Source organism: Spea bombifrons, chromosome 12, assembly GCF_027358695.1.
Source record: "Spea bombifrons isolate aSpeBom1 chromosome 12, aSpeBom1.2.pri, whole genome shotgun sequence".
NCBI lineage: Eukaryota > Metazoa > Chordata > Amphibia > Anura > Pelobatidae > Spea > Spea bombifrons.
The window spans coordinates 8,292,965-8,318,175 of NC_071098.1; the positions used below are offsets into that span (position 1 = coordinate 8,292,965).

The 25,211-nt window shown below is 40.0% G+C and overlaps 2 protein-coding genes and 1 long non-coding RNA gene across 3 annotated transcripts; 2 read left to right on the top strand and 1 right to left on the bottom strand.

Moving 5' to 3' along the window:
* Positions 1-2,234: 2,234 nt before the first annotated feature.
* Positions 2,235-9,068, bottom strand: LOC128470381 (uncharacterized). The gene is made up of 3 exons (XR_008346024.1): positions 8,729-9,068; positions 2,854-2,949; positions 2,235-2,474 (listed from the first exon to the last, which is right to left on the bottom strand). It is a non-coding gene; the product is annotated as an uncharacterized LOC128470381 (long non-coding RNA).
* Positions 9,069-11,210: 2,142 nt separating this feature from the next.
* On the top strand, positions 11,211-12,054 carry LOC128470376 (heat shock protein 30C-like). Its single transcript, XM_053452255.1, has one exon. It carries the CDS (start codon positions 11,385-11,387, stop codon positions 12,048-12,050), a length of 666 nt encoding a protein of 221 aa, XP_053308230.1. The 5' UTR covers positions 11,211-11,384; the 3' UTR covers positions 12,051-12,054.
* A 2,867-nt stretch (positions 12,055-14,921) lies between these two features.
* On the top strand, positions 14,922-15,900 carry LOC128470539 (nicotinamide N-methyltransferase-like). The gene is made up of 3 exons (XM_053452430.1): positions 14,922-15,069; positions 15,154-15,361; positions 15,465-15,900. The coding sequence occupies exons 1-3, from the start codon at positions 14,922-14,924 to the stop codon at positions 15,898-15,900; spliced, it is 792 nt and encodes a 263-aa protein (XP_053308405.1).
* Positions 15,901-25,211: the final 9,311 nt, after the last annotated feature.

Genomic DNA, 25,211 nt, shown 5'->3' on the forward strand with positions numbered 1-25,211 from the left:
AAATTAAACAAAACCAAACTTAAAACTAATAGTTTGCTGGATATATCAGCAGCAAGGAAAGAAAAAGACTGTTATGCGTCTGCCGTAGTGCTCTATAAATGTTAAAATGTGTGACGTTGGTTATTCTGGGATATGATGTCCCCAAAGAAATGCCGATCTAAACTAGATTTTTTTGTGATCTTGTTTAATCATTTGCAAGAAAGTACCATTTTAATAAAGTATGTAGAATGCATTTTTCTGTAAAGTAATAGCTTTTTTTTATTATTTAAGAAAATAAGTCAGAAAGGAGGCTGAAGTAATCTCAGTGACGTGAAAAGCGATCATTTTATTTTTTCTTCTTTTACTCAGATTTCTAAACTAGATTATTATTATTATCCCAGAAACTCCCTGGTCTACCTATTTACATTACCGTACAGTAACTCGTTATGAAATGATGGTTTAATTATATGTCTGCAGTCCCTAAACTCCAGATTGAGTAGAATCTCTGGATCTAGGTTGTTGCAGGTGGCAGCGTCAATCATGAAGCTTCACCAAAACCAAAGAATGCCGCATTGTTCTCTCTCTCTATATATATATATTGCCGGCCGTTGGTATTTCCAATGTTCTCTGTCTAATGCTTACTATATTTTAGCAACTATGAAAAGGCGATGTTCCTTATGTTGAGAGCGGATCCAACATTACGCGCTGCAGGTTTCAGTTTTGTTACCATAGCAGAGCTTTTTTTTCATCCTTTGTGTAACTTGATTATCTGCAAAAAGAATAAACTGTAGGCTGTTTTTGATGAAGGGGATGCTGTTGGGTTTTCTGTTGCGTTGAGAACTTCGTGAAACAGCTGCCAGCGAGGGATAAGCCGGTTTGCTCTCTGCGTCCGGCCCGTGCCCTGCTCGTGTCAGTTTCGATCAGGTATCTGCGTCACAGGAGATAAAACTCGTCTTTCCGGCTGTGATGGGTTCAGAATGTCTTCCCGTGAGGGTAATGTGAGGTTACTGGTGCCGGGTACAGGAAAAACCAGTGGCGCCACCCAATGTTTTGGGGATCGAGATCCCAACGAGGTGAATTAATAACCGCCTACGTTTCCAATACACGATAAAGACTTGTATTCAGTGTCCGGTCTCCAAAACACACCATGCAGCTCATCTCCACAACCCCCATTGTCTCTGTTCTCCCTTTCATATATCTAAAGTGTTTTCAATAAATTAAAAATAAATACCTCCCCCCAAAAAAACAACAGCAGCAAAGAGAGAGAAAAAAAAAAGACTTATGCGTCAGACGTTCATCGTGTTGGGATCTCGATCCCCTTAAAACATTAAACATACAATGTGTGTTGGGTGTCTGTAGTCGGCACCAGTAACCGAGAAGAAATACGCATCTCCTGTAAAAAGATTAGTGATGGAACCTATAAAGGATCCCTTCACTAACATTAATGGGTGGAAATATGCAATATGGTGTGCTTGGACTGAATGATTTTACTGGACTACGGCAAAATAGATAACATACGGTGGCTAAAATGGGCAGACTAGACGGGCTGAGTGGGTTTTATCTGCCGTCAAATTCTTTTTCTGTGTTTTTAACTCTTACAGCAAATATGTTTTGATGTTGTAGTCTAGTATGTTGAGTTCGGTTGACCGATACGTTTTTATTTCTCCCGTTATAGTTCTGCCTATTACGATTTTCACCAAACTCAATCCCTTCATTTTTCATGTTACATTTTTGATATATATACTGTATATTTTTCACCATATCACACCGGGATGTTTTCTCTTGCTAGCTGTTCGTTGCCGACCCCTGCTGTTTGGATTTGAGATCACAAGGAAGACTTAACCTTTTCTAGATAAGATGGCTTCATTGCCTAGGAAGATATTGTGACACAGCCGAAAAGTCGGATGGGCTTTATTCACTAAGGGCAGAGTTGTGTTAAAGCTCATTGACTATACATTTGGAAGATTTTCTATGTTTCATCACCTATTGAATTATGCATTATACAGGGTCGACTTGGCCAGTGTTGGCCCTTTACAATGGATAGTTAATTGAGTTGAAACCACAACTCTTCCTTTAGTGAATAAACTCCAGAGTCTCGGAGTTCTGTTATTAAATCTTTGAATTTACATTTCGATTTAGCGGAGAATTCTCTCTTTGTGTTAAACAAGACGTACTTTTTATATCCAACAGAATTACCGTCCATCTTTTTTCTACAGAAAAAAAACCCAGATCTAGTCATAAATTAAAGAGAAGAATTTGTAAAATATAAAGTTTTATTCTAAACTTTTTGGCATCCTCCGCAGAGTTTGCCCCTTCCCCTGGCAGGAGGGCATTGAGATTGTACAAGGTAGGATCCTGCAGGAGAACTGCAGCTCAAACGTTTAACGGCTTATCACGGACAGTAGGACTCCCCATCTGTTCATCCCGGCGGAATGGTCGGATTCGGAGAGAGAGAATAATGGGGAAGAGGACCACCCTTTCTGCGCTCGCGGTACCTGTGTGAACAAACATGGACAGCGGTTACAATCCGTTGCTTTACGATCAGATTATGGACGGGGTGCAAATGCCTAATATCGTTGGATATTCTACAGATGAGTGCTTGTGATATTCGGTATCATGGGCATAAAAGGCAGAATGCGTGATGACCCAAGATGCAAACCAGAAGTATCAGCTGTACAGAAGTATCACCGAGGTGCCTTTTAGTCTATGAAGGAAACCTAGTGTCCTTCACCGATCTGTCAAACAAAATCCGGATACGTGTCTGAAAAAGTTGCATTTTGCTCGTATATTCCAAAATACATCACTGACTTATTTACAGTTATTTAATTATAAACCGGAGAACTACCGAGTGGTGAAGGCTGTGTTTGGGGTTACCTGGGTACGTGTTAGATGTGCAGTCCGAGGGATTTCATACATTCTTTGTAGGCTTGAATGAGTTCCTGGCAGTTGTCTTCCCCTTTCTCCGCCGCACTACAAAACAGTCAGGATTAGTCCCAATGCAGATTAGTTACTTTGTCACGAAACAAGTACAAAAAAACTAGAGTTCCTCCAAGTGGACACTTAACCACAGGGCATCTACTATACATCCCAAGCCCAACCAGCGCCTTATTGCAACATCTTAGCCAGCTCTCATATAGACAATGGTCGTTCCATAACCCCGCCAAGCCCAGTTGTACCTGTTGTCTCCAGCAGCCCACGATGCCACAACCCATGGTGATCCTTCCCTTCGGCCATTCTTTACACAGGGAGCTGATGTTGCGCAACATCTGGAGTTCCAAGGAACATCCGCTTTGTGTCCAGGGCAGCTGCCGCTTCGCCCCGTGACGGCCCCCGTTAAATAAATATCTGAACCCTGAAGCACTTTAACCCCGCTCTCAGACTATTACTTAATAATACAGAAGATGGCTGTCCTCACACATCAAATATGTCATGATTGCAAATGGAGAATTGGATGGTGTCTCTGGCACCCTCTTGTGGTGAAATGTAGGACACACAATTACCACCGTCTGGCTGCATCGCTGCGACTACACGGTATTCACGGTACATTCCACGGAATTACAGACAAACCGGTACGCAAGGAAGTAAATATGCAAAATATTCTATAGCTTCATGACTTTGAACATCTTACTCTGCATCCTGTTAAGAAATTCTTTACATTCGTATTTTATATGTTACAAAATTGTGTCTTTTCAACAATAAAACCATAGTAGGGCCATCTTTCCTTGGTGAACCGTCATACACCGTGCAATATGTAAAGTGCTGTGTATATTGGCGGTGGTTGGGTGCAGGGACGTTCTCGAGACTTGTTGTGTGACTGTTGTTAGCTATTTATGTGAGTCATTTCGAAGAATCATTATTTTTAGATAACTCCTATAATTTATAGAGCCGTTTCCTGCTGTTTCTTTACACATTACTGTGAATTTTAGGGTCCGTGGAACCCTGCAATGCAATACCCCAGTTTTCATTACAAGCTAAACTCTACGTTAACGATTACTAAACATTGCATACCTCCCAGCTGCCTGGTTTTCGCAGGGCAGTCCTGATTTTCAGACATTGTCCCAGATAGCTGTTCTGGGTAGTGGGGGATACAGGCTGGGTGGGGAGATCCTCTGATCTCCCCTGAATGACCCTGGGAAGTGATAAGTCAAATGGGGGTTTGTGTTATATCAGCATTCCATGGGAACTCTCCGGGTTTGGAGAACTCCTGGAGAAGAGCTGCTTCACCGGGTGGCCATCTAAATCCTCTGGGTCGCGGGACACTCCCGCCAATGTACTCTTTAAATGGGGGTGTTTCCTGCAATGTCAACGGGAACACCCACTGATAGCAGGGGGGATGCCCGCTGACAGCAGGGCCGCCTACCCTGACATCAGTGGGCAGTCCTAGGCGCGTCCCGCAAGGGTAGGCTCCGGGTAGATGGAGCCCACAAGTTCCCAGGTATGGATACAGGTATATTCCACAGATGAACAGAACGAGAAACTCAACCTCAGGTTAAGGCTGGGTGTAAAATTTGCCCCGCATTACTAAATGAACACAATCTACCGCATCACAAACAGCAAACTAACAGCAGACTTCCAAGCGGAATTCGGGGTCAGCGTCTACGTTTTATTTATTTCAGACATTCTTTTCTCTTTTACCCCGAAGGCCTAACTGTGCTCTTAATTTCCTGCCCGGATGCCACTGTAAGCAGCCGACGGGGGCAACTAAAAATACTAACTACACCCAAACTCTAGCAAATGCATTCCCATCCGCAGAAAAAATACAGTTCTAGATATTTTTATTTCTTATTTTCTTTCCACACAAATTAATTTTATTAAAAAAAAACCCAAAGCCCTGGTATTAGCTTTCCTATTAATTCATTAATATTTATTAGGGCATGATTAAGATATAAGTATATGTTTTATACCACACTTTGGTAGAACCTAATGGGGAAATGTCACCTTCACTGCTTTGAGCATAATAAAACCCATTTATTAAACCATCGTATACATAACGTTTTTAGCTTACTTTCTAAATTGATTAACTTTTAACATATCTGCATATATTTGGTTGGCATTTATGGTAGGAAAGGCCAGTCTGATGTTGTAATCTGGTCTGCCAGCCATTCATGTGCAGAATAAGATAACAAAATCCAGTCTTAGGTATACGTGTAGATAAGAAGCCACGCGATCATATAGCGAGGACAGCGTTTAAGCCCAACTCAGCAGTGAAAGTGGTTTGCAAGCCTCAAGATCACCAGCCAGCAGTGATGATGGGAGTTGTAGTCTACAAACACAGCTGTAGTTCTACAGACGTTTCCAATGCTTTTATATGATTGCAACATGTTACAGGCGAAAGAATAACAAAGTATCAACGATAAATAAAAGTTATTGTTCAACATCACTATATATATATATATATATATATATATATATATATATATATATAAAATGCAAGTCAGAGGAACTGGTAAAAACCACCCCAGACCAGCGGGAGGAGGGATTCAACCTCATGTTAAGGCTGGGGTGTTAAAATTGCCACTTCTCATTAGCCCCGCGTTATTGCACTTTGACTATCCGACACTCTTTATACTTGGCTAATGAGGCCCATCCTGACTCAGCAAAGCCCTCCGTTAGTCACTCTCCCCCCCAAGCCGTGCAGGGAGTGTCTGCCCCGGGGGTGCTTCTGTCAGATAAACAGGACGGGCTCCCTGTCAGGCTGCGTTAGGGCAGCCAGTCATTATAACCGTGCGCAGAGCCAAGTAACCATTTCCACCAAGGGAAGCAAAACGGCGCACTGTGCAGCCAGCAATGGGATTTTAGAGAGGAGAATACCACAGGCCGACGAGAAGATCTGTTGACCAAGCGTCAATAGGGGTTGTTTGCTCCGCTCTGTGCCAAACCCCATGGTGTTCACTGACATTTGATAGCTTGGGAATTTACGAAATTTGCAACCGAGATATATTGGCCATTTTAATCTGGATATTTACTACGAGAACTTCTATCATTCTTGGCCAGTCCCTGGCTGTCCAAAGCCTTGCTTTCTAAAGTAGAAGCCGAGGACATGTTGGCCGGAGAAAATCCAGCCTGAGATCTCTCTTGCCTGTCTTAAGTTCTACCAAAGAAGACTGAAAGAAAGCGCCTGGATGTGACGTAACATGCTGGTGCATGCACTCACTATTACACCACACACAGCTATTAGAGATATAACTGGTTCCCAGTGCATTACTGGGATAGGAGATGGAGAGCTGATGGAGAGATGGAGAGCTGATAGAGAGATGGAGCATCTCCTGCCCTTATGCCACCGTAGTCCTATTAACAAAACAAGTTATTTAGTTATTGGCTGGCATACTATAAAATATTATATACAAAATGATATAAATATTGGGGGCAAACTACGTCATTGAACATGTTTGTTTCAACCCACCACACAAGATTAAAATTCTGCACAAAAATTCCCGATTCAGAAATCGTGGGCGCTGGGATGACGATGGTTTACCATTCCGTGTAATTCTGTGACGTAACATGTCCTATCAAAAGCTCGCTGGCGTGCATGGCCTCGAATGCCCTCTTTTCCCCGATGCCCACGGCCATTGGCTGCGTCAGAAACAGAGCAACCCTCTGCGAAGATGAGCCGATCTGCCGTTACCATGGTTACATACCCAGGAAAATGTGGGTCAACAGCAAATTTGGTTGTGGCAGTCAGCTTGAGAGGCGCCACAGTGCATTAAATCACAGAACATCACCTATACAGGCTGGGGTGGACTGTGGAATATTTTAGGATATACAATACAAAATCTTGAGTTCTTCTTAATTAATCTTTTGTTTAGACGGAAAAGCATCCGTTCCTGAAAGGGCTGCCCGTATCAGTCATTGTATTTTATGATTTAATTTAGGTTAATCTCAACGAGAAGATAGTGTGGAGTTGCAACAGGTCACCGACCACAAGGGCAATGCCAGGGTCTGCTATCTCATAATCTTCTGTGGAAATCTGGCCAAAAGTGCAAGTGTGCAAATGCATCTATGAACCATAAATATGGAAATACGTTCATACTCCAAGAGAAGCCTGGACTGGGCATAGGGCTCACAAGACAAATGCCTGGTGGTCCACTGGGCCTGAACCTACTTCCCAATTGCAAGGTGTAATGTAATCAGTTAATCTGTGGGCCGAGGTGCTTTAAATACCAGGGTCTAATTTTAGGTCTGGCCCTGGATCCTTGGATAGAAACATGAGAACTCTCACCATGTGCATTTATTAACTTTAACCCGGACGCCACAAAAGCCAGATCATACAGGTGAACTATGAGTTTTAAGCTTGGAGCTCAACTCCAGGACGTTGCCCAACAGCGGTCATCGGGGCAATTGAGTAAACCGAGAAATTAGTCATCTACAACTGCAGTCAAAGCCAAGGTCATAGTGAAAGGTTGTAAGAAATGGCAGACAAAAGGCAGAGAAGCCATGCAAACAATAATCCCAACCCTTAGCTTGTGTGGTTCAAGGGTGTAGTGGGTTCAATGCGGAACTCAGACACTAGTGGGGTTGCTGCGGGAGCTCTGTTGGCTGTCAGGGTTTACTTTCTGACGTCAAGAGGCTGCAGGTACGTATGTCGCTGAGTAGAGTTACTACACCTACAGATTCACTAAACACGGAATATCCCCCCCCCTTTGTAGAGCTGGACTGGCAATGACGAGGCACATTAAGAGTCCTGGCACTTTTAGGCCCGTGGTGTCTGATGACATAGGCTATGCCGGCCGCACACTACGTTTTAATGCTCACTTACCATGCGGCATTTAATGCTCACTTACCATGTGGCCGGCCATATCCAGCTTCTGGCCACACACTGCAGCACCCGGCCCACTGGGCACTTGCCTGGTCCAGGCTTTCCCCCTTGAATCACTCAAGGTGAAATAATTTCTTGCAGAATACATACAATTTTATGTCATCGTATTAAAAATGCTACAGGAGTTTGGTAAAAGCAGATGTAGGGTAATCCAGGCTGACGGTGGCAAATGAAATGAAATATGTCCTAATCCTGTTGCCCCATCAGAAGATATTTCGGCCAAACGGATATAAAGGGTGGTTATACCCCCCCGTTATGAGATCGCCAGTTTAGATTGTGGCATCTTTTTGGAAACGGGTATATATCTTCAAAATTCCTATGAAATGTTAGGTAGATCTCTTATTAAAAAAAAATAGAAAAAATGTCAAAAATCACATATTTACATATTAATAAATTTCCATGCTCATGGAAATTAAGCTTTATATCATAATTTATCTCAATTGATTATTACAAAAGGTTACACTATTCAAATTTAGTGTTAACTAAACTTTATATGGTGTAACGTAGTCTTGGCGCCTTGTTTTAATTTATTATTAGTTTTAGGGTGAATCTGTAATACGCTGTTTGCAGAGACAATCCCGTGGAATTCACGAGGCAGAACACGTTATATGTTTGCAGAAATTAACCAGTTATGCGTTAACAGGCTGTTGTATAATTGAAAAAATCCAGTTATTGCAAAACACATAAATTACACGCTAATATTACACCCCTAAATTGTGGAATAATTCAACTTATTGAGGTTTCAAATGAACCCGTTTGTAATATTTATTTTTAAAATGTTATTGTTATAAAATAACAACATATAACATTTTATTGTTATAAAATATCAGCGAAGAGAGAGAAATAATTTTGAATACCCTACCAATTATTTGAATCCTTCATCTCAAGCTTCATTAACGTGCATCTTGTATCAAAATATCGTGTTTGACTTACCATTTTTCCATGGCAATTTTAAGTTCGGCGCATGGATTTTCTGTAGGTGTTGCATTCACCTCTTCGACGGTCTGTGCCGACCCTTCTTTTGGACTGTCGGACATAATGGATATTTTTTTCCCAAAAAATATTAATTACAAGAAATTTTAGGACACGTTTTTTTTTTCCAAATGAAGCCCGGTTCTCGGTATGGCCAGCCTTTAGTCCCCTCTCAGTCCCTATCTATGACTTGCATGCACTGAGAGAATGAATGTCACTCACGCCGGGGTTCGGATAGTCCCTGCCCAGTCACGGGGAGGGAGGAATACAGGAGGGACGGCCACGGAGTACTCGAGTATTAACGTCGCTGTGCTTACTTCACAAAAATTATGTAAGAGGAGAGACATTTTAGCGGAAGTGACCTTTAGATGCTTGCAGCACAGGCGGTATAAATTAAACAGTAACAGAGGGCAGCTACAGGAATTTTCAACTCATTTCATATAAAACAGATATCCACTTCTTGAGCTTACAGGGGACTTTTTTTGAGTTTTATTTTAACCATTTTGATGCTTCCTGGTTTATCCTTTTAAACAAAAACCCTAAAAGGGAAAGTTTGACTACTCTTTTTTTTAATATTACCACTTAACCTGGTTTTTGAAGACATGCCGTAAAGTTCAGGTTGAAATAATACTAAGTTAAAGAAGTATTGTATTTTCTACTGCTAATTTTATAGAGGTGAATAATGTGAACCGATTTATAAATAAGGAGGGTCATCATATTATATGTGAAATATAGATTATAATGCCGTATATAAACCCAAAAAGCCCAAAGTCTACTCATTTCATATGTGTTAACCATGCGTAGCCCAGTAATTGTGATAGGCTTACACACCAAATATGCCTATACAGTTTTACATATTACGACTACAGACACTACACACCTCTACACAACATCATTAGTAGAAAACAACAGACAGGTTTATTTGTGTTTATCTTTTTCTAAAATTGCGTTAAGTTAAATATTTGCAATTTTAGTAGCACAATGTAGAGACACATAGTTAGACACGACTTGAAACTTTACATTCTTTACATGTATGGATGATAGTACGTTATCCCAGTAAAAGTCCTGGTCTCTTACATTTAAGCCAAGTAAATGTATCTGGAGTACGCAGACACTTTTCTATGTCATTGACACAGGCGCCCCCTAGTGGACATGCATGATACAACATAGTTCACACCAAGAGGGTTATTGAGGTGGATCTGTCAGCTAAATGAAGAGCAACATTTAAGCACCGAAGTACAAAACTACCTATATAATGTTTGAAAATCAAATTATTCTAAGCAACTTTACAATATTTTACCAGCAGATTTTAACGCCTAGTTGTGTTAATGGTATGACACACATCTAGTTAAAACCTTTACTTTCTTAATGGACCTCAACTATCCCAAGTCCTGCTTTAAAGCAAGTAAGAAAGGCTTAACGCTTTTTCATATTCACCTTGTAGTAAAGAAGCAGCCTTCCAAGGGGCTAACATAAATTTTAAGTTATGTAAAGGGTCTCTGCAACAGACAAACTGCATTTTTTATGAGAGTTCTCCTTTACGAGATATGTGCATTCGGATTTGTTCAAACTGCATATTTATCAAATTTGGTAAATTCATACGAAGCCATGAAAACAAGGCCAGACCTCCCCACGAATCAGATGAAAATGAAGCAAAAAGCTGTTAATTTTCGTCAGACATTTGTGGGTCCACATTCACTCACTCTCTCACATTTTCATTCTTGTTCACTCTCTCTCTCATGTTCTCTAAATGTTTCCCTACCTTCTATGCCAACCACTACCACATCTTCTATCTTCTTCCTTTCCTTTTGTCCTCTCTTTTCCTTTTTCAATGTTCAATCTTCACCAAAAGCACCTCCGAATGGAGGATCGGGGAGGACATCACCACAGCACTGCCATTTTGGCGGAAGTCGCCAGGTTAGGTCCAACGGACATGCCGGTAAAGAAAGAAGATTAAGGATTGAAGATTGAAGAGAGAAAAGGGAAGAGAAGGGAAAATGTATAAAATGAAGAAGATGGAGAAGAGGATGCGGAAGTGGTTGGCAGAAGCGGAAGTTGTCGGCAGACAAGGTAGAGAAACATTTAGAGAACATGTGAAAGAGAGTGAACGAGCGTGTGAAAGAGTGAATAAGAGCGGTCACAGGGCAATGGAATTAAAAATGCCCCAAATTTCCAGCATGCAAAAGAAAGGGCCAAAAACAGGCCAAAAAATCTGTCCAAATCGTTTTTGGCCCATTTGCACATGTCTATCTTATATTGTTACATTAGAAAGTCTTTCTTCATTATTCAGAAGACTCTAGCAGTCTCCAGCACAGATGCACACTCTGGCTCCGCCCATTGGTGATGTCACCGTCCCAGTGAATTCCAGAAGCTGCCAGCACCGCTTCTGCCTCTCATTTCTTACATAATTCATGATGCACACACACAGGCCCCTCCCCTTCGCTCCATATACAGCGAGCCCCAGGAAATGTCAGGAAGCGGCCAGAACTTTAAGCCGTGAATATAAAATGAGCCGCAGCTCTGAGCGGCCGCAGCACTGAGAAGCAAGACAGCCCAGAACAGGCAGATCGTCTGCAGCTGAACTCTGACAAGAAGCTCCCGGGAAAAGCAGCAGAAGATGTTTCCTCTGAGCCTCCTCCGGTCCCCGCACAGCCCGCTGTGTGTCTGCACGGAGCCGGCACTCACACTCTGGCCAGCTACGCGCCTCATCTTTGGGCAGCTGGAAGATGACATGCTGAGCATGAGGAGCGAGATGGAGAGGAGAATGCAGCGCGTCAACCAGGCTTATCAGCTCCTCTCTCAGGACGCGGACACGAGAAGCAGAATAGCCCAGAGCAGACAGTCAGCGGCCAAAGAAAGCGAGAAGCTCCGTCCCAAAACAGATGAAGCAGGGAAGGATCACTTTGAGCTCAGCCTAGACGTCAGTCGCTTCTCTCCCGAAGAGCTGACCGTGAAAACTGAAGGAAGGAGACTGATTGTGATGGGAAAACATGAGGAGAAAAGAGATGCCGAGGACGGAAGCCGCTTCCATGAATACCGAGAGTGGAGGAGAGAAGCGGAGCTCCCGGAAGATGTGAATCCTGAGGAAGTGATGAGTTCTCTGTCCCAGGACGGAAAGCTCCTCATTCAGGCTCCTCGCCTGGCGCTGCCGGCAGCTGCTGCGGAGAGGACCACCTCCATCACCACGACCCAGACACCGGTAAATGGAGAGGGGAAGAGCGCCGAGCCCCGGAACAGCAGCGAGAAAGAACAGCCAGAGACCGGAGCTCATTCTTCATCATAGACATTTAATGCACTTCGATTAATCTGTTTTTTTATTTTGATATGTATGCAATATATGTATTTGTGTTAATATTTCTAGACTACAAGTAATGTCTCAATATTATTACTATTTGTTTTAATAAAAAAAATATATTTTGCTTGTCGGTTTTCTCTCTGTTTGCTTTTATATCCTTAACATAAATATGATCCAGTAAGTGACACTTTCAGTACTGATACAAGCCATTTATTTTTTTTTTATAGTTAATTAGTGTACTGGGGAAACTCATATTATCCTATTTTATAATTGATGTAGCATTTTGATGTAAACTGTGCAAATTCTAACATATATGCAAATTCTAACATATATATAATTAAATTAATTAAAACAAAGACACAATTCTCCCCATTATATTTTTTGCTCTATAACATTTTATCTTTTTGACTAGCTAGTTCTACGTAACAGTAGCTTCTGTTATTTTTTACTTGATTTCTCCTGTGTGCTTGTTCTGGTCTATCTTTTCTAATGAGATAAGATAAAAAAGGTGTGCGGATATCCTGACACGAACACAAACGGTACAAGTTCATGAATATTTGGCAATGTGTTTTATTAAGCAATGATTGTACCCTGAAATGATTGTCAATGTTAAAACTTCAAATACACTTATTGAGAGCATCCATCTTGGTGTTCTAGTGCATCTTTGCTAAGTTGTAATGGGTATCATCGTAGTTGGGGTCATGTATGAAACCTTCTCTTTGTTGGGCACAGTATTACCCGACATCCATGGATGTACACAGTGTAGTAGGAAGAGCTGGGACATTAAAGGTAGGTGTTGCCTCTATATAGGTGCGTGACTAGATATTCTATGGAAATCCCTAGCAGATCATGTTCACTGAGAAGAGCGGAAGGTTTATTCATTCTATTTCAAGCTGTTCTCAAATTTGCTTTGAATAAAAAGAACCAAATTAGGTGTTTACAAAGGACAACTCTGATGACTCTCGTCCGCTTGGCTAGCTTCAAAGACCAGCCTCAGTGAACTAGATGCAAATCACAATTGGACTGGGGCAACCCAGCAACATTGGCAACAATTACCCCAACACTTCCCTGCAGGAGTGCACACACACACCAAAAAAAGGAAGAAATACACACAAAATCATCACTCTACAGCCTCAAAAATATATTGATTTCCAGTACAAGATATATTTACCCTTTTGCAAACTAGGGGGAAAAGAAAGAAAATGATCAAATTAAGTAATTATACGGGCAACCCTGGTGACCTGGTGAAATATATAAGTGGGGCCTGAGTTACAAATATAAATACTTGGTTCCCCCCAATAATAAAATAGCCCTGGTTATTAAGGGATACACGTTTAAGAACTTCTTCCACACAGTGAATGTGTGCATTTTGGGTTAATATATAGCCCCTGGTCCCTTCCTTCCAATCTCATGAGTGTTGGCAACAACCTACGGTAGACTAGGCCAATTGCTTCATGGGCCAGTTAAATGGGATATCTTTAATCTCCCCAGCCAGTTCATTTACACTATGGAGGGCTATTCAGAGTCAGCAAAACTTCCATAACCTGCTGTTAAGGTCATAATGATGGCAGCCGCGGAGGGAGCGGCTGGGGCTTTGCCCTGGGTCAGGCCTCCAAGTCCACTCATCAAACTCCATACATTTAACAGTGAAATGGTCTTCCAAGTTCCCTGGGCAGATATACAGCAAGGCACGTTTGCCTCAGGTTATATATACAAGCCGGTTTTAAAATCAAGCATTTTTTTGTGCATGATTGCAGGTTCTCACCAAACCTTAGGGTTAAGCACCATCCCTACCACACAGGTTCAGGGCCGGACTGGGCCTGAAAAGCAGCCCTGGAAACATTTGGAGAGCAGCCCCTTATATTTTATCTCACGGTCGAGCTCTTATACCCACACACATCCTTATACATAGCAGAGTCACACTAATTGCCATACCAATAACTATAAAACATAAGGTGTTTTTGGAGGCAGAGTATAAGGTGTTTTGTGAGGCAGAGTGGCATATAAGGGGTTAAAAGGCATTTCTAGAGGCAGATTGGCATAAAGGGGGTTAGAAGCCATATCATGGGGCACTCTGCCCCCAGAAAAGCCTTATACCCCCCCTTTAACCCCCCCCCCCCGACTTACCACTGCTTCTGATCCCCTGGTGTGCGGTGAGGGCAGAGGCCAGCATTTATAAAGTAAAAGGGGCCGGCGTCCACTTTCAATCCCACTCACAGCCACTTAGCGGCTGTTTTGAATGTTGGTCTACCGGCCCACGGACCGACCGGGCCACCAGGAAATTTCCCGGTATCCTGGTGGGCCAGTCCGACCCTGCACAGGTTCCTTATAAATGGTGTCTGGAGAAGATTTAAACACATTGTATGTGTCATATGAGAGCTGACCAACAGGTTATTTACCCAGATTGGATATAAATAAATCCACTAAATCACTTTCTATAAGATGAATAGATATTTTCTTATTTATTTTCAGCGGAGAAGTGTATAAAACAGGCTTGAAATATAATCCAGTCTCTCAGAGAGCACAGGGCCTGATTAATATGACAAACAGGTAAAGTTAATTATCCCTCTATGTTTCCTTGTCCTCAAATAAAAAAAAATATTTTTAATTTTTACTGCAAATTTTAATATAAGAGTAAACAGGACATGATCATTCATCTGATTTACATATTATATACAGTTACACTTATGATTAACGACAATATTTATATTTCCTATTGATTTTAATGATATTGTATTATTTACTCCTATCAGGAGATGTCACAGGATCCTGATCAAATAGATATCACCCAACATATAAATCACATTTCTAGCCGTATTTCACTTACTTTGTCATACTAAGACACAACAGAGACGCAGCATGGATCCTCCTTACAAATTTTATCATTTGCACGAATTTGATACAAAAGGACTTTTTGATAGATACTTTTCTGCGACAGCCGACAAGCTTTACTATGATGAGGTTGTGGTTTTTCCCATGAAAGTACTTCACAAGGCAGTTGCTAAAGGTAAGTACATTTATTCTCAAATAATATATACTTCTGTAAAACATCACTTTGTTTTTTGTAATTACTAATATAACTTTTCCGCAGGTAACATTAGAGGAGAAGTTCTGATAGACGTTTCGGTTGGCCCCACATTTCACCAACTTTTATCAGTTTCTGAGTATTTCAAAGAGATCACTGTTCTAGAATTCAGCGATGCCTGTATCAAGGATCTGGAGAACTGGGTGAAAAAAGGAGACGATGCCTTTGACTTGTCTCATACATCAAAGTTTCTGACAGAACTACAGGAAACCAAGTAATGTATTTATTATTATTATTACTATTATTTTGCATACGTTCTACCTTGCATGAACTCTAATGTGTATCCATTGAGTAATATATTTATGTTTTTTTTTCAGTGATAAGTGGGAAGAAAAGGAAGAGAATGTCAGAAAAAGAATTAAACACATCTTGAAATGTGATTTTACCAAAAAGAACCCTACAGACCCTGTTGTGTTGCCAAAAGCCGACTGTATTGTGAGTTATTTTGGAATAAATGTTGTTTCCAAAGATCAAAAAAGCTACAGTGACAACCTGAAAAAACTCTCAATTATGCTGAAGCCAGGAGGCCGCCTGTTATTATTTGGTGGGTTTAATGCAGTTTTCTTCACCCTTGCTGATGAAAAGTTTCATACCTTATCATATGATGAAGCTTTTCTCAGAAAGGCCTTGGCAGAAGCCGGCTTTGCTATTGACGGCCTGGAGGTTTTGGAAAGCAAAATGCGCAATGAGTCCTTTTATTGTGAACATATTTGCTTTGTTAATGCTTTAAAAATAAAAGAACCTAAGATGTAGGCTAACATTTTCAGCATGGGGTGTGTGTGTGTACAGCAATGCTTGGAACTCAGATGCTAAACAGTTTACGTATTTTAATTAAATATTTCGATCTACATAGTGATATAAAATATAACAGCGCTGCTTTGTAGTATAATAATAACAAAATGAAAATATAAAATAGTATCCACAATATAGACAACCTAAATAAACTATCGCAGTTCTCAACATCTCATTTGGCTTGCAGGCTTAGAGTCAGCCTAAAATAAAAAAAAACAAAATATTTCTTCTTCTTTTGATCACACTAGGTGGGAATTTGAAATTGTTATTGAGAATATGTATAGGAATAAAGAAAGGGATGTCCATAATTTTCAAACAGGGGACAGCAGATTATTACTGAAACATATATGAGTGTGTTTCTCTATGTCTTAACCTGTGAAGTACTTGAGTCAAGGACAATCAACCTTTGAAAAAGCATAACCTTTAGACTATGATTTACAGTTATTTTATTATTTAGTCTACTTTTTGGAAATAGTATAGTCTTCTATTTTTTGCTCTATAGCCTTTTATCTTTTTGACTAGCTAGTTCTACGTAACAGTAGCTTCTGTTATTTTTTACTTGATTTCTCCCTTGTGCTTGTTCTGGTCTATCTTTTCTAATGAGATAAGATAAAATTACATGTAAGGTGTGCAGATATCCTTACATGAACACAAACGGTACAAGTTCATGAATATTTGACAATGTGTTTTATTAAACAATGATTGTACCCTGAAATGATTGTCAATGTTAAAACTTCAAATAAAATTATTGAGAGCATCCATCTTGGTGTTCTAGAGCATCTTTGCTAAGTTGTAATGTGTATCATCGTAGTTGGGGTCATGACTGAAACCTTCTCTTTGTTGGGCACAGTATTACCCGACATCCATGGATGTACACAGTGTAGCAGGAAGAGCTGGTGTTGCCTCTATGTAGGTGCGTGACTAGATATTCTATGGAAATCCCTAGCAGATCATGTTCACTGAGAAGAGCAGAAGGTTTATTCATTCTATTTCAAGCTGTTCTCAAATTTGCTTTGAATAAAAAGAACCAAATTAGGTGTTTACAAAGGACAACTCTGATGACTCTCGTCCGCTTGGCTAGCTTCAAAGACAAGCCTCAGTGAACTAGTTGCAAATCACAACTGGACTGGGGCAACCCAGCAACATTGGCAACAATTACCCCAACACTTCCCTGCAGGAGTGCACACACACACCAAAAAAAGGAAGAAATACACACAAAATCATCACTCTACAGCCTCAAAAATATATTGATTTCCAGTACAAGATATATTTACCCTTTTGCAAACTAGGGGGAAAAGAAAGAAAATGATCAAATTAAGTAATTATACGGGCAACCCTGGTGACCTGGTGAAATATATAAGTGGGGCCTGAGTTACAAATATAAATACTTGGTTCCCCCAATAATAAAATAGCCCTGGTTATTAAGGGATACATTTTTTAAGAATTTCTTCCACACAGTGAATGTGTGCATTTTGGGTTAATATATAGCCCCTGGACCCTTCCTTCATTTCTTCCAATCTCATGAGTGTTGGCAACAACCTACGGTAGACTAGGCCAATTGCTTCGTGGGCCAGTTAAATGGGATTTACACTATGGAGGGCTATTCAGGGTCAGCAAAACTTCCATAACCTGCTGTTAAGGTCATAATGATGGCAGCCGTGGAGGGAGCGGCTGGGGCTTTGCCCTGGGTCAGGCCTCCAAGTCCACTCATCAAACTCCATACATTTAAGCAGTGAAATGGTCTTCCAAGTTCCCTGGGCAGATATACAGCAAGGCACGTTTGCCTCAGGTTATATATACCAACTGGTTTTAAAATCAAGCATTTTTTTGTGCATGATTGCAGGTTCTCACCACACCTTAGGGTTAAGCACCATCCCTACCACACAGGTTCAGGGCCGGACTGGGCCTGAAAAGCAGCCCTGGAAACATTTGGAGAGCAGCCCCTTATATTTTATCTCACGGTCGAGCTCTTATACCCACACGCATCCTTATACATAGCAGAGTCACACTAATTGCCATACCAATAACTATAAAACATTATTTTTTCACATTATTTGTATTGCAAAAGTGTTAAAAGGCCCTAATAAATGAAATACATTACACATAATGGAATCAAAACATTTGAGACTGCAAACATTTTTAGATGAAAAAGTTATTTTATTCAGTGGAACAAAACAGCAATCACATTATTCTTCACAATATTCTTGTAACAAACCTTTATTTCTTTATTAATTCATGTAAACTATTTTTTCATATTTAATAAAAGCTATGATTCGATAAAAATATATTTTTTTGTTTTTATTTCCTTTTATTTGCCAACCTGCCCCCGAGTTATGCACATCTGCCCCCAGGCTTGCCACTCTGCCCCCAGAAATGCCTTATACCCCATATATGCCACTGTGCCTCCCTGATATGCCTTATACCCTCCTATTTGCCACTTTGCCCCATGATATGCCTTTTAACCCCCATATGCCACTCTGCCCCATGATATCCCTTATACCCCTATATACCAGGGGCATATCATGGGACATAGTGGCATATAAGGGGTTAAAAGACATGTCATGGGGCAGAGTGTCATATAGCGGGGTATAAGGTGTTTGTGGAGGCAGAGTGGCATATAGGGGGTTAAAAGGCATTTCTAGAGGCAGAGTGGCATAAAGGGGGTTAGAAGCCATATCATGGGGCACTCTGCCCCCAGAAAAGCCTTATAACCCCATTTACCCCCTCCCCCCCGACTTACCACTGCTTCTGATCCCCTGGTGTCCGGTGAAGGCAGCGGCCGGCATTTATAAAGTAAAAGGGGCCGCCGTCCACTTTCAATCCCACTCACAGCCACTTAGCGGCTGTTTTGAATGTTGGTCTACCGGCCCACGGACAGACCGGGCCACCAGGAAATTTCCCGGTATCCTGGTGGGCCAGTCCGACCCTGCACAGGTTCCTTATAAATGGTGTCTGGAGAAGATTTAAACACATTGTATGTGTCATATGAGAGCTGACCAACAGGTTATTTAGCCAGATTGGATATAAATAAATCCACTAAATCACTTTCTATAAGATGAATAGATATTTTCTTATATATTTTCAGCGGAGAAGTGTATAAAACAGGCTTGAAATAAAATCCAGTCTCTCAGAGAGCACAGGGCCTGATTAATATGACAAACAGGTAAAGTTAATTATCCCTCTATTTCCTTGTCCTCAAATAAAAAAAAATATTTGTAATTTTTACTGCAAATTTTAATATAAGAGTAAACAGGACATGATCATTCATCTGATTTACATATTATATACAGTTACACTTATGATTAACGACAATATTTATCTTTCCTATTGATTTTAATGATATTGTATTATTTACTCCTATCAGGCGATGTCACAGGATCCTGATCAAATAGATATCACCCAACATATAAATCACATTTCTAGCCGTATTTCACTTACTTTGTCATACTAAGACACAACAGAGACGCAGCATGGATCCTCCTTACAAATTTTATCATTTGCACGAATTTGATACAAAAGGACTTTTTGATAGATACTTTTCTGCGACAGCCGACAAGCTTTACTATGATGAGGTTGTGGTTTTTCCCATGAAAGTACTTCACAAGGCGGTTGCTAAAGGTAAGTACATTTATTCTCTAATAATATATACTTCTGTAAAACATCACTTTGTTTTTTGTAATTACTAATATAACTTTTCCGCAGGTAACATTAGAGGAGAAGTTCTGATAGACGTTTCGGTTGGCCCCACATTTCACCAACTTTTATCAGTTTCTGAGTATTTCAAAGAGATCACTGTTCTAGAATTCAGCGATGCCTGTATCAAGGATCTGGAGAACTGGGTGAAAAAAGGAGACGATGCCTTTGACTTGTCTCATACATCAAAGTTTCTGACAGAACTACAGGAAACCAAGTAATGTATTTATTATTATTATTACTATTATTTTGCATACGTTCTACCTTGTATGAACTCTAATGTGTATCCATTGAGTAATATATTTATGTTTTTTTTTTCAGTGATAAGTGGGAAGAAAAGGAAGAGAATGTCAGAAAAAGAATTAAACACATCTTGAAATGTGATTTTACCAAAAAGAACCCTACAGACCCTGTTGTGTTGCCAAAAGCCGACTGTATTGTGAGTTATTTTGGAATAAATGTTGTTTCCAAAGATCAAAAAAGCTACAGTGACAACCTGAAAAAACTCTCAATTATGCTGAAGCCAGGAGGCCGCCTGTTATTATTTGGTGGGTTTAATGCAGTTTTCTTCACCCTTGCTGATGAAAAGTTTCATACCTTATCATATGATGAAGCTTTTCTCAGAAAGGCCTTGGCAGAAGCCGGCTTTGCTATTGACGGCCTGGAGGTTTTGGAAAGCAAAATGCGCAATGAGTCCTTTTATTGTGAACATATTTGCTTTGTTAATGCTTTAAAAATAAAAGAACCTAAGATGTAGGCTAACATTTTCAGCATGGGGTGTGTGTGTACAGCAATGCTTGGAACTCAGATGCTAAACAGTTTACGTATTTTAATTAAATATTTCGATCTACATAGTGATATAAAATATAACAGCGCTGCTTTGTGGTATAATAATAACAAAATGAAAATATAAAATAGTATCCACAATATAGACAACCTAAATAAACTATCGCAGTTCTCAACATCTCATTTGGCTTGCAGGCTTAGAGTCAGCCTTAAATAAAAAAAACCAAAATATTTCTTCTTCTTTTGATCACACTAGGTGGGAATTTGAAATTGTTATTGAGAATATGTATAGGAATAAAGAAAGGGATATCCATAATTTTCAAACAGGGGACAGCAGATTATTACTGAAACATATATGAGTGTGTTTCTCTATGTCTTAACCTGTGAAGTACATGAGTCAAGGACAATCAACCTTTGAAAAAGCATAACCTTTAGACTATGATTTACAGTTATTTTATTATTTAGTCTACTTTTTGGAAATAGTATAGTCTTCTATTTTTTGCTCTATAGCCTTTTATCTTTTTGACAAGCTAGTTCTACGTAACAGTAGCTTCTGTTATTTTTTACTTGATTTCTCCCTTGTGCTTGTTCTGGTCTATCTTTTCTAATGAGATAAGATAAAATTACATGTAAGGTGTGCAGATATCCTGACACGAACACAAACGGTACAAGTTCATGAATATTTGACAATGTGTTTTATTAAACAATGATTGTACCCTGAAATGATTGTCAATGTTAAAACTTCAAATAAAATTATTGAGAGCATCCATCTTGGTGTTCTAGAGCATCTTTGCTAAGTTGTAATGTGTATCATCGTAGTTGGGGTCATGACTGAAACCTTCTCTTTGTTGGGCACAGTATTACCCGACATCCATGGATGTACACAGTGTAGTAGGAAGAGCTGGGACATTAAAGGTAGGTGTTGCCTCTATATAGGTGCGTGACTAGATATTCTATGGAAATCCCTAGCAGATCATGTTCACTGAGAAGAGCAGAAGGTTTATTCATTCTATTTCAAGCTGTTCTCAAATTTGCTTTGAATAAAAAGAACCAAATTAGGTGTTTACAAAGGACAACTCTGATGACTCTCGTCCGCTTGGCTAGCTTCAAAGACAAGCCTCAGTGAACTAGTTGCAAATCACAATTGGACTGGGGCAACCCAGCAACATTGGCAACAATTACCCCAACCCCTGCAGGAGTGCACACACACACCAAAAAAAGGAAGACATACACACAAAATCATCACTCTACAGCCTCAAAAATATATTGATTTCCAGCACAAGATATATTTACCCTTTTGCAAACTAGGGGGAAAAGAAAGAAAATGATCAAATTAAGTAATTATATGGGCAAAAATAGCCCTAGTTATTAAGGGATACATGTTTAAGAACTTCTTCCACACAGTGAATGTGTGCATTTTGGGTTAATATATAGCCCCTGGTCCCTTCCTTCCAATCTCATGAGTGTTGGCAACAACCTACGGTAGACTAGGCCAATTGCTTCATGGGCCAGTTACATAGGATATCTTTAATCTCCCCAGCCAGTTCATTTACACTATGGAGGGCTATTCAGAGTCAGCAAAACTTCCATAACCTGCTGTTAAGGTCATAATGATGGCAGCCGCGGAGGGAGCGGCTGGGGCTTTGCCCTGGGTCAGGCCTCCAAGTCCACTCATCAAACTCCATACATTTAAGCAGTGAAATGGTCTTCCAAGTTCCCTGGGCAGATATACAGCAAGGCACGTTTGCCTCAGGTTATATATACAAGCCGGTTTTAAAATCAAGCATTTTTTTTGTGCAGGTTCTCACCACACCTTAGGGTTAAGCACCATCCCTACCACACAGGTTCAGGGCCGGACTGGGCCTGAAAAGCAGCCTGGAAACATTTGGAGAGCAGCCCCTTATATTTTATCTGACGGTCGAGCTCTTATACCCACACGCATCCTTATACATAGCAGAGTCACACTAATTGCCATACCAATAACTATAAAACATAAGGTGTTTTTGGAGGCAGAGTATAAGGTGTTTTGTGAGGCAGAGTGGCATATAAGGGGTTAAAAGGCATTTCTAGAGGCAGAGTGGCATAAAGGGGGTTAGAAGCCATATCATGGGGCACTCTGCCCCCAGAAAAGCCTTATACTCCCCTTTAACACCCCCCCCCCCGACTTACCACTGCTTCTGATCCCCTGGTGTGCGGTGAGGGCAGAGGCCAGCATTTATAAAGTAAAAGGGGCCGGCGTCCACTTTCAATCCCACTCACAGCCACTTAGCGGCTGTTTTGAATGTTGGTCTACCGGCCCACGGACCGACCGGCCCACCAGGAAATTTCCCGGTATCCTGGTGGGCCAGTCCGACCCTGCACAGGTTCCTTATAAATGGTGTCTGGAGAAGATTTAAACACATTGTATGTGTCATATGAGAGCTGACCAACAGGTTATTTACCCAGATTGGATATAAATAAATCCACTAAATCACTTTCTATAAGATGAATAGATATTTTCTTATTTATTTTCAGCGGAGAAGTGTATAAAACAGGCTTGAAATATAATCCAGTCTCTCAGAGAGCACAGGGCCTGATTAATATGACAAACAGGTAAAGTTAATTGAATTTGAAGAAGAAACGTGGATAATTTCCAAGTGATCCGAAAAGGTAAGGTAATCAGAATCTCATTAAAGAGAAAACAGCAGACGGTCCGTAGAGATTGTGAAAGGTACAGGTTGGTATCCAGCGTAGAAAAAACAGGGGTCAATCCAAAATGGGTAGTTAAATTCACAGTCCAAGTTTCTCAGGAGCAGGTTCAGGCGTTTGTCAGACTCTCAACACATTAATGAGATATTATATCTCGGCGAGGGCCCCATCTTGAGTACATTTGGTAATAGAGGTACTTATAATTAAGATTTGGAACACAAAACCTACAATCTACATTCTGTTTAGGAACAAGATACATTATAGTAACATAGGTTTATTTACAATGTCTGGGGGGGGGATAAATAGTTTTATCCCTCTATGTTTCCTTAATATAAGAGTAAACAGGACATGATCATTCATCTGATTTACATATTATATACAGTTACACTTATGATTAACGACAATATTTATATTTCCTATTGATTTTAATGATATTGTATTATTTACTCCTATCAGGCGATGTCATAGGATCCTGATCAAATAGATATCACCCAACATATAAATCACATTTCTAGCCGTATTTCACTTACTGTGTCATACTAAGACACAACAGAGACGCAGCATGGATCCTCCTTACAAATTTTATCATTTGCATGAATTTGATACAAAAGGACTTTTTGACAGATACCTTTCTGCGACAGCCGACAAGCTTTACTATGATGAGATTGTGGTTTTTCCCATGAAAGTACTTCACAAGGCGGTTGCTAAAGGTAAGTACATTTATTCTCTAATAATATATCACTTTGTTTTTTTGTAATTAGTAATATTACTTTTCCGTAGGTAACATTAGAGGAGAAGTTCTGATAGACGTTTCGGTTGGCCCCACATTTCACCAACTTTTATCAGTTTCTGAGTATTTCAAAGAGATCATTGTTCTAGAATTCAGCGATGCCTGTATCAAGGATCTGGAGAACTGGGTGAAAAAAGGAGACGATGCCTTTGACTTGTCTCATACATCAAAGTTTCTGACAGAACTACAGGAAACCAAGTAATGTATTTATTATTATTATTATTATTATTATTATTTTGCATTCGTTCTACCTTGCATGAACTCTAATGTGTATCCTTTGAGTAATATATATATATATATATTTTTTCAGTGATAAGTGGGAAGAAAAGGAAGAGAATGTCAGAAAAAGAATTAAACACATCTTGAAATGTGATTTTACCAAAAAGAACCCTACAGACCCTGTTGTGTTGCCAAAAGCCGACTGTATTGTGAGTTACTTTGGAATAAATGTTGTTTCCAAAGATCAAAAAAGCTACAGTAACAACCTGAAAAAACTCTCAATTATGCTGAAGCCAGGAGGCCGTCTGTTATTATTTGGTGGGTTTAATGCAGTTTTCTTCACCCTTGCTGATGAAACGTTTCATACCTTATCATATGATGAAGCTTTTCTAAGAAAGGCCTTGGCAGAAGCCGGCTTTGCTATTGACGGCCTGGAGGTGTTGGAAAGCAAAATGCGCAATGAGTCCGTTTATTGTGAACATATTTGCTTTGTTAATGCTTCCAAAATAAAAGAACCTAAGATGTAGGCTAACATTTTCAGCATGGGGTGTGTGTGTACAGCAATGCTTGGAACTCAGATGCTAAACCGTTTACGTATTTTAATTAAATAAATAGCACTGCTATGTAGTATAATAATAAACAATGAAAATATAAAATAGTATCCACAATATAGACAACCTAAATAAACTATCACAGTTCTCAACATCTCATTTTGCTTGCAGGCTTAGAATCAGCCTTACATAAAAAAAAACAAAATATTTCTTCTTCTTTTGATCACACTAGGTGGGAATTTGAAATAGTTATTGCGAATATGTATAGGAATAAAGAAAGGGATATCCATAATTTTCAAACAGGGGACAGCAGATTATTACTGGAAGATAGTGTGCTTCTTCTGGTCTATCTTCCTACACTCTCCGTAAGTTGTAGATCATAAATGTTGAAATGAGATAAGACACAAACGGTACAAGTTCATGAATATTTGACAATGTGTTTTATTAAGCAATGATTGTACCCTGAAATGATTGTCAATGTTAAAACTTCAAATAAAATTATTGAGAGCATCCATCTTGGTGTTCTAGTGCATCTTTGCTAAGTT

Coding starts and splice junctions, on each gene's coding strand:
- LOC128470376 (XM_053452255.1), top strand. CDS start 11,385: ATGTTTCCTCTGAGCCTCCTCCGGTCCCCGCACAGCCCGCTGTGTGTC.
- LOC128470539 (XM_053452430.1), top strand. CDS start 14,922: ATGGATCCTCCTTACAAATTTTATCATTTGCACGAATTTGATACAAAA. Junction 15,070..15,153: donor TCACAAGGCAGTTGCTAAAG/GTAAGTACATTT, acceptor ACTTTTCCGCAG/GTAACATTAGAGGAGAAGTT. Junction 15,362..15,464: donor ACAGAACTACAGGAAACCAA/GTAATGTATTTA, acceptor TTTTTTTTTCAG/TGATAAGTGGGAAGAAAAGG.